The sequence below is a fragment of the Microcebus murinus genome, chromosome 1 (assembly GCF_040939455.1).
Source record: "Microcebus murinus isolate Inina chromosome 1, M.murinus_Inina_mat1.0, whole genome shotgun sequence".
Lineage (NCBI taxonomy): Eukaryota > Metazoa > Chordata > Mammalia > Primates > Cheirogaleidae > Microcebus > Microcebus murinus.
The window spans coordinates 14,855,654-14,865,219 of NC_134104.1; the positions used below are offsets into that span (position 1 = coordinate 14,855,654).

A 9,566-nucleotide genomic window follows, 5' to 3' on the forward strand; every position below is an offset into this window, starting at 1 on the left:
TAATTAACATGAAATCCTAATGTCCATCCAACTGTAAATTCTCTCTGATTGGAGAACGGCCAGCGATTCTCTAATAATCCAAGAAGTGGGATTCATATTTCTTTTCTATACATTTTCTATTAAGATAACTAATTGTATGAAAGTCCCATTTTAGAAAGTTAGCACTTTGGAATTCCCAGTTTAGAAGTAATACCAATCATGCCATAAGCTTATTAAAGACAGGTATTGCTGCCTCTTAGAATGACAATTAGCTAAGTATTACTTAATGAAGGGCTCTGATGATAGGCTAGAAATGGTGATTGTATTTTAAAGGGCTATATTTTTTTTTTTTTTCAAAAACTTGGCTTCCTTTATTTAAGCCCCTGCAGGTCCATGGTCTGTCTATGTGCAGTCTTGTGGGTTATTCTACTATCACTAAACTATTAACCAACTCCCCGTCTACCAGGGCCAATCTATCACCAAGTCCTTTTACCCATTCCTTCAAAATGTACTCTGAATCCAGTCATCCCATTTCATTCTCTAACTTAGGTTCTCATTGCCTTGTCTCTATACCATTAAAAAAGCCTCTTCCATTTTCTCATGTCTCCACATTCCAGACTATTTTACCAGATTTTTAACAGTTTCATCATTTCACTACCATGCTTAAGGACTTTTGACACTCTGTTGCTTCCGATCAAGTCCAAACTCTTTTGCTGAACTTTTGTGATTGACTTGGTAACTCTAGCCCACTGCTATCTAAACAGGTGATCTAGGTAACCTCCACCACAACGCCTGGCTCAAAGCAGGGCTCAGCAGACAACATGTTACTGTTCCACCATTCAGACCTCTGCTACAATAGAGTTTTTAGTATTTCCTGAACACATCATACTCTGACTCCTAAGTTTTGTTCATGTCTTCTGTTTGGAGTGAAAAGAAAGAAAACTCATTAAAAGATATGAATCCCCCGTTTTTGTACCTGGGACCCAGAAATGACACCTTTTCTGTATTGCCCCTACACACCCTACCTGCCTTCAAGTCCAGTTCAACTATCACCTCTTCCGAGAAGCTGTTACCAACTGCTCTAGGTGGCACAGACTTTATCCAAATCTCTTTGCCTTATAAAGTTCCTGGGAAAGATTATGCTGTTATCTTCTTTTGCACATCCCTTTACTCATCTGCCACCTTTAATAGAATGTTGGAAACACAGAAACTCAATAAAGGTCAGCTAATTGATCAGAGGAGAAGTAGGACACCCTCAATCTACTAACTAGATAACTAGTCCTTAAATAGTTACTGGTCAGTTACATTATTAAAGCTACCTTGACATCAAGTAGAAGTGTGATATATAGGTGGGACACACAACTCCTTAGTGGTTTCCATGTGCCTTAATACTCCACAGTCAACTATTAATATCGTAAGTACAGGGATAAATTGAATGCTTAATTTGTATCAAGCACTTTGCTAATACTTTACCTGTAAGGTGTCATTTCATTCTTACTGCAATCCTGTGAGTTACTACTATGCATGTCTTTATGGAAAACTGAATTTCAGCCATGCTGAACACTCATCCAAGATTATACAAATAGTGATGGAGATGGGTCTAGAAATCACACCTCTCTGGCTCCAAAGCCCTGTGTCCTTAACCTCTACACTAGAACATCTCAGGAATATATAGTCCTAAAATGACTGGGGGAAATGAGCACTAGACTAGGCTTATAAGAAATGAACACGTCAACATTCACAAGCAAAAATATCTCCTTTTCTCATGGACTCTGCTTATTCATCAGCAATAAATCCAACAATACGGAATTATTCCTCTAAAGCCCTCCTTAGATTCCTCACTTACTGTGAAAGTCTAGGATGTCTTCCTTTGTTTTCCCCTTAAATGTGTGGTCTGCAGGCCACATGCATTGGAATTCAAAAGGCATGCACAGCTTGTGGGATGGCAAGTGCTGCTCTGGGTGACACTCCACATGCTCCTCATTCAAGAATTCAGAAGGAGTGTTCCCAAATATCTGCAAAGTGCTTTTTGTGTACTCACAACCTCATGTGTGTGCAAAAATACAGAGTCCTGGGTCCTGACTGTTCCTTGAAATCTTGCATTTGTGATCTTAGAAAAGTAATGGTGTCAGGTGGTACAAAGGCAATTTACTTAACCAAAACATTTGTACCCCCCTAATACTCCGAAATAAAAAATAAAAATAAAAAAAAAAAGAAAAGTAACGGGTCTCCTGAATCAGAATATACAGGAATGGGGCCTTGGAACATATATGGGTGCTCACGGATGGTTATTTTAATCAGGCAAGGTTGAGAAACAATGAACCCCATTGTTCATTGTTGGGTGAGATTCTCCTGCCTGAGATTCTCCAGTTGGGTGTCCTCTCTATAGTTATGGAGACACATTGATCATAAGATAAAAATAATTAATTTTGGTAGATTTTTTCATAAGCATCTTCTTGTGGAGCTTAAGGGTAGGAATTACTTAAAATAAGTTATAACACCTTCTGAAGCTACCTATTAAAAACAATGAATTTCAAAAGGGGCATTCTTGAGACATTGGAAAGAGAAGAGTGGCCCTCAATCTCTGTCTTTGTACATAGAGAACATTAATGCTTATATTGCATGACTGTTTTAAGGATCAGAAATAATATACGTGAATGCCTAATACAATAAAGAAGTACAATTAATGCAGTTGTCATTTCTATGTTGGGGTGGATCGATTTGCCTGTTAGGAGGATTTCCCCTCACCACTGTCTTTCAGAGTGACCCTGAGTGGGGCCATAGTTCAACAGCAGGTCATGGGAAGAGTGTTGGAAAAATAGATCATGAAGAGTCAAGGCTTCGCCTCTTCCTACTATGAAATACATGCTCCAATGCAGGCTACACAGTCTGGGAAACTACAGTGTAAATGTGTCACCTCTATAATCACCTGGTAGAGTAACCCCAAGCTTATATCAGCTGTGTAACATCAGACTTCACAGTAGCTCCTTACTTTGCATTATTTTGGAATGATTCTGTCCCTTTTCAGTCATTGCTTTTTAAAGTACTGCCCCTACATGGGGATTATAGGGGAAGGGAAGAGAAAAAGCGAGAGACCTCAAAAGACCCAGGGTTTAGATAGTAATGTTGTTTAAGCATGTGATTTTAACAAATGAACTAAACTAAGAGCAATGGCCAACGCCAGTGGAAGACAGCCAAGCCTTCCTTTCCTCACCACTGTGACCTCCTGCCACAGGAGGTCCTTTGTTCAAGAGTGGTGCAATTCAATATGTGTGTTAAGAGGTCACCGAGGGGAGCCGTGACGAAAGGCTCCAAGTATGGCAGCCTCACCTCAGACCTTACTATTTCGAGAGGCTCCTCCTCACCTGTCCCATTCATCACTCCTGCTGAAGTTTGTTTATTTCCCCGGAAGTGTGGGAGCACCAGTGAGAAACCAGCATTTCGAACTTAGGCTGCTGGAACCGGGACAGTGATATTTTTATATTACCTCACCATCTGCCAGCCCTTAATAAATGTTTCCTCATGCGGTTTTGACAATAACACAGTTATCTATTGTTAGAAATGGTTATGGTTCGATCGATTTTCTTCTAAAAGGAAAGCTAACATGGCAGGGGGAAAGGAGGAGGGCTAAAACAACCAGAGGATTCCAGGTGGAGGTGGGGAAAATCGTGACCGGAGGCTTCCCTGGAAGCCACCACCTAACAATGCGTGGTGAAATACCACACTCCCCATCATCAGGTCATGCAAACATGCACGTTTAAATTTTCTACAGAGGTGTGGAATTAGAAACATGGCAGAAAGATGGGACATAAAGGGGGCAGCCCTTTCTCCAAGAGCAGAGTATACCTGAGGCGTCATTGAGGCTAAAGGCGATGCGTACAGGCTTATCTGCAGGTACCCTGGCGGTGCTAATCATGTGGGCACCTGAGCCTTGGCCTTCTCCTGGGTCTTCCAGCTGTGAGGACAAGAAAGAGCCATTGTCACTTTGCCCAGCATCATCCCTCTGAATACTTAGAGGACCCTGGAAATTATAGGGGGAAGTTAATGAGCATTGCCTCCTTATTTAAAAGATACTCCTCGGCCAGGCATGGTGGCTCGTTCCTGTAATCCCAGTACTTTGGGAGATAGAGGTGGGAGGATCACTTAAGGGAAGAAGTTCAAGACCAGCCTGGGAAACATAGCAAGACCCCATCTCTCAAAAAAAGTTTAAAAATTAGCCCTGCATGGTGGTGCACAGTGGTAATCCCAGCTACTCGAGAGGATGAGGTAGAAGGATCCCTGGAGTCCATGAGTTCAAACCTGCAGTGAGCTGTGATCACACCACTGTACTCCACCCTGGGCGACAGAGCAAGACCCCATTTCTTTAAAAAAAATTAAAAAAAAAAAAATTTCTAAGCTTTCTTTTACTATTCACATTCCCCATTTACAAAATATTTTTCTAATTTATTAAAATAATTACTTTTTCAATATACATCCAGAATGAATGATATGTGGCAAGAATCTCCACCTGCCTCACTTTTTCAGTATCCTTTCATGCTGACCAGTTCAATCCTGGCCCTTAAAATTATATATAGTGTTTTATTTTTAATTGAGGAGGATAAAAAGAGATACAGTCTTAATAGGGTAACATACGACTTCAAATTAGACTAGCTTTTCATGCTCAAAGGCCTAAATTGAATCTGAATTATTGATCTGAGAATGGTAAAGAATGACTATCATGGGATCATTTAAATAATAACAAAAATAATTTAATTACATTATGAATATTAATACGTTATGCTCATAAAACTAATACTCAGTTATAGGACAAATATTATGTACTTTAAATATCTGATTAGCTATCTGTAAATCTATCAAACATTTCTAAGTTTGCACATCTTAACAATATATGATCCAAGCAAAAGACAAAACGCAAAATATCCTATTGATGTTCTACTCCATCTATTAAATTATCATTTAAATAATAAACTGAGATATTAATAGAATAAATGAAAAAACATGCTACAGATAGATGGGATGGGCAAGAATATTTCTTTGTTATAAAAAGAGAATTTGGCTCAAATACATTTTAATTAAGATATTTAATAACTTGATATTCACAGGGACTAGAAAAAGATTTTGTTATAAAAACGTATCTTTGTTGTTTAAATATATACATATTTAACTTTCCTATTTTTAGTCCTGCCTTCCCTAAACCCTCTATTTTCCTCTAATGTAGACAGTAAACCAAAAAATCTGAATGATATTTTGAGAAAAATGTCTCTAAATATGGCAAAATATAAATAATCTCTTTAGCCATCCTTAGGGAGATTCTGGGAACTGCTTTAGCAGAACATTTTCTCATAGCAAGGTTTCTCTTTCCCATAACTTTTATCTATCTAAAAATAGTGTCCAGAACACTGAATTTTGTTTTTAAAATTATTTATAGAGCCAAAGTTGATGTACATATACATGTCTATTTAGACATGTATACATACGAAATCATCTTTCCAGTATATGAACAAAGAACTGGCTTATATTAAACACCTAGTATAGCTTTGGAGAAAAAACAGCAACTGTTTATCACCCAGTTAGAATCATATCTGGTCCATTCATTTAACACTACAAATAGCACTGAACCAAAAGCTTGCTACTATCCACGTCATGTAATTCTAAGTTAGAAAGAAATAGTAACATGAAACATTTAATTTAAGAAAATGGTAATATAAAATTGCTGTTACTTGACTCAGGATTTGTTTTATCATAACTCTGACACACTTATATCTAGTCCCATCTGCTTAGAATCAAGTGCTTGGTTAGCCACCTGTTCCTGGAGAACAGCATGGATTGTCTCACATTTAACAGAACAAACAATTAAAATTCTCTTAAAGTTTTAGCCAAAACGAAAAGTTTTACTGTTATGTGTTGTGCAACCACCCAACCACTTTAACATCTAAGGATGGAAACCTTCACTTTTTGGCTAAATCTCCCAACACTTTTCCTGCACCAAGAAATAAAGCACAAGAAGTAGAAATTTGTCTCCAGAATTTTGTAAATAAATCTCTGGTAAGGTTCCCACTTACGAGAAACGGAATTGATAGACACAGCTAATTAGAGTCCCTTCCCTCCGTGCAATGGAGAACATCTGTCTGCCTCCAAAAGGATGGTGGCAAGGTTGGGTGGACTTAGAGTTCCACACGACATCGACCACAAGAGCCCCTAAACCAACTTGCCTTTTCATCACACCGCCTGGGGAAACAGACTACTGATTCCTTCTCTCGGCCGCAGGCTGTAACAGAGCTTTGGTTAAGTTGCTGGTGCTCTGAGCATTAAGTTCAGTTTTCACACCTGTTTGCTTACCTCACTTAGTTGAGTGTCTGCACTTGTGTAACCCAGGGCCAGCCACTGCCTTGGCCAGTCGTTGCCTTTGTGGAGTAAAGAGTCAGCGAGAGACCAGGCTGCACCTGCTGCATAGCAGCCACTGACAATCTGAGGAGCAGAGACAGCTGTCGGGGTGGCACGCTGCTACCTGCTCTGCCCCAGACCCCAGCGTCCCACGGGACCTCCCCGTTCCGCTTCCCTCCACAACCCCTCTTTCCTTCCCTTGCCTCTCCAGCAGCCAGGATGTTGTCATACTTCTAGAAAAAGCAAGAGCAAAAGAAAACCCTCCTCCTGTCAGAGACATTGATAAACAGCAAGTTGTGGAGAGTCCAAATGTTTTAATTCATTAGTCCTGGCAAACCTAAAATACAAACAGACTTGCTTCACAAGACAGGAATGTCTTCAGCATGACCCAATCGGTGCCTGTGTCTATTCCAGCAAACTGGCAAAGATAGCATGACTCCAGTCAGCAAAAATGTCGGCCACTCCAATCGGGTCAGCTGGATCCAGCCAACTTGGACAGGCCACAAGCCAACTCTCAGATGATAGCAGCGATGATCCCGGTTAAGAACGTGAGGTTTGAGGTTGAGCCCGTGTTGGACTTGATGACTTGATCCATTCTACAAATGCAACCAACCGCAAAAGGAGTCAATGGTAAACAGGAATGGGGTGTTAGGATTTTTCAACCTTTTTAACAACTATAAGCCTGGATGTCATTAGTCCTTAAAAATACTTGGACTATGATATTGAGGTTTAATAATTAAAAATAAATATTAGCAGATTGCAAAGACAAGCTACAGACTGGAAGGAAATCTTTGCAAAACACATATCTGTTAAAGGGCTGGTATCCAAAACATAAAAAGTACTCTTTTTAAAACACAATAGGAAAACAAACAACGCAGTCAAAAAATGGACAAAAGATCTGAATAGACACTTCAACAAATAAAATATACATATGGCAAGTAAGCATATGAAAAGATTATCAACACCATATGTCACAAGGGAATTACAAATGAAAACAACAATGAGATACCACTACACACCTATTGGAATAACCAAAATTCAAAATACAATAGCAAATGTTGGTAATGTTGTGGAGCAACAGAAGCTTTCATTCATTACTAGTGGGAATGAAAATGATACAGCCACTTTAGAAGACAGTTTGGCAGTTTCTTACAAAACTAAACATCCTTTTACCACAGGATCCAGAAATCACACTCCCTGTTATTTCCCCAAATGCATTGAAAACGTATGTCCACTTGAAAACCTGCACACAGATAAACTTTTTTGTAGCAGGCTTATTCATAATTGTCAAAACTTGGAAGCAAGCAAGATGTCCTTCAATAGGTGGATAAATATACAAACTGCAGTACCTCCAGACAATGGAATCTTATTCAGAGATAAAAAGAAATGAGCTATGAAGCCACAAAAATACATGGAGGAATCTTAAGTGCATATTACTAAATAAAAGCAGCTAATCTGAAAAAGCAACATGCTGTATGACACATTCTGGAAACAGCAAAACCATGAAGACAGTAAAATGATCAGTGGTTCAGAGAGAAAATAAGGGAAGGAAGGACAGGTGGAGCATGGGAGCTTTTTAGGACAGTGAAACTATTCTGTGTGATGTTACAATGGTGGATACATGTCATATGTTTGTTAAAACCCATAGATATATAATACAAAGAGTGAATCCTAACATAAACTATGGATGTTAGTGAATAATAATATATCAATATAGGCTCATCAGTTGTAATAAAGTACCACATTAATGCAAGAGGTTAATAATAGGGGAAATTAAAGGTGGAAGGGATGAGGAAATATATGGGAATTCTGTACTTTTCACGCATTTTTTTTCTGGAAACCCAAAACTGCTCAAAACAAAATTAAATAAATAAGTATAAGGACTTAGCAGGTTTCCTTAATCTAATGAATAAAAGGCTAATTTATTATGATACACATAGCAATAAAGCCATACAGATTCAGACAATTAAAACATTCACATATAAACCTATTCTGTCCAGGAATTATTATTACTGTTTGGATGTTATTTTATGGCTAATAATATCCCCTTATATAATGTGTTATAATTTATCAAATGAATCTCTTTTCCACTCTCATGGTCAGTATTGTCATCCCTGTTAGACAGATGGAGCAAACTGACGTGCAGACAATTTAAATAACAGGCTCGAGGATAAATGATCATTACAGAATAAAGGACCCAGTTAGGATCCAGGTTTTCTAAGTTTTAGTTCATGCTATTTCCACTACACTGGGATACACTCTGTATTAAAGATTCAATTGAATTTTTTTAGTTAAGAATAAGTCTGACTCTCAGCTTTTGGCTCAAGAGACAGAGGTATGACTTTCTTCAATGGTCCAGCATCCAGGGTGATCTGACACCAGCCATCATTAGCGAGACATCTCAGTTCAACCCCAAGGAAATCAAAGTTGAACATCTCATGTGTGCCAATAGGGAAGTAGGCACCACATCTGCACTGGCTTCCAAATCAGGTCCCTCATCTGCCTTCAGAAAAGCTGTTGGTGACGTCAACTTTGCCAAGGCAATCAGTGACTGGAAGCATCTGGATTTTAGTGAAACTGACAGTTCAGAATGGGAAAACCCAGAATGAGGTGACACCTTCCTCTTCTGCAATGATCATCAAAGTTCTTGAGGAACCATCAAGAGATAGAAAGGGACAATTACACACTAAACACATGGAAATACTGCTTTTTATGATACTGTCAACAGCATCTTACCCAGGCGGCATAGATCTTTACCCAGAGAACTCTCCAGAATCATCAGAGAGATCCTGGGGACTGCCCCATGCGTCTGCTGCAATGTCTACAGCCACATCCTCATGACGTCAAAGATGACATCAAGAGAGGTGTGATGGGTGCCCAGTTGATAAAGAACTACAAAGGAAAAGATTTCATTAAAGGATAATTTGACAACAATGAGAAAGAAACAAAGAGAATACAGTCTTAAGTGTTCTGTGTTGGAGTCTGATAATACAAACTCAAGATTTCACAATCACAATTAATATTTACCAGCTCTTCCATTCCCACAGGAGCAACAGTGTATTTCTTGGCTCTTTATCCAAACACTTTCAAGAGAGTAACAAATCTGAAGCCCAAGTGAAATCCCTTCCCACAAGTGAAACCCAAAATAACTACACAGTATTTTAAGAATTCAATAGAATTACACTAATTCAATCCAGAAAGTC

The 9,566-nt window shown here is 38.8% G+C and overlaps 1 protein-coding gene across 2 annotated transcripts in view; it reads right to left on the reverse strand.

Annotated features, from left to right (window-relative positions):
* Positions 1 to 6,590, reverse strand: part of MAP3K7CL (MAP3K7 C-terminal like) — a 44,410-nt gene extending 37,820 nt beyond the window's left edge. Inside the window, exons 1-2 of one of the 2 annotated variants that reach the window (XM_012764479.2) lie at positions 6,319 to 6,590; positions 3,826 to 3,934 (exon numbers count right to left, since the gene is read on the reverse strand). In XM_012764479.2, coding sequence (XP_012619933.1) covers positions 3,826 to 3,895 — 70 coding nt within the window. In that variant the 5' untranslated portion in view covers positions 3,896 to 3,934; positions 6,319 to 6,590. Of the gene's footprint in view, positions 1 to 3,825; positions 3,935 to 6,191; positions 6,280 to 6,318 lie in introns of those variants that run through there. The other variant, XM_012764478.2, reaches the window with a different exon arrangement.
* Between the last annotated feature and the right edge of the window lie 2,976 nt (positions 6,591 to 9,566).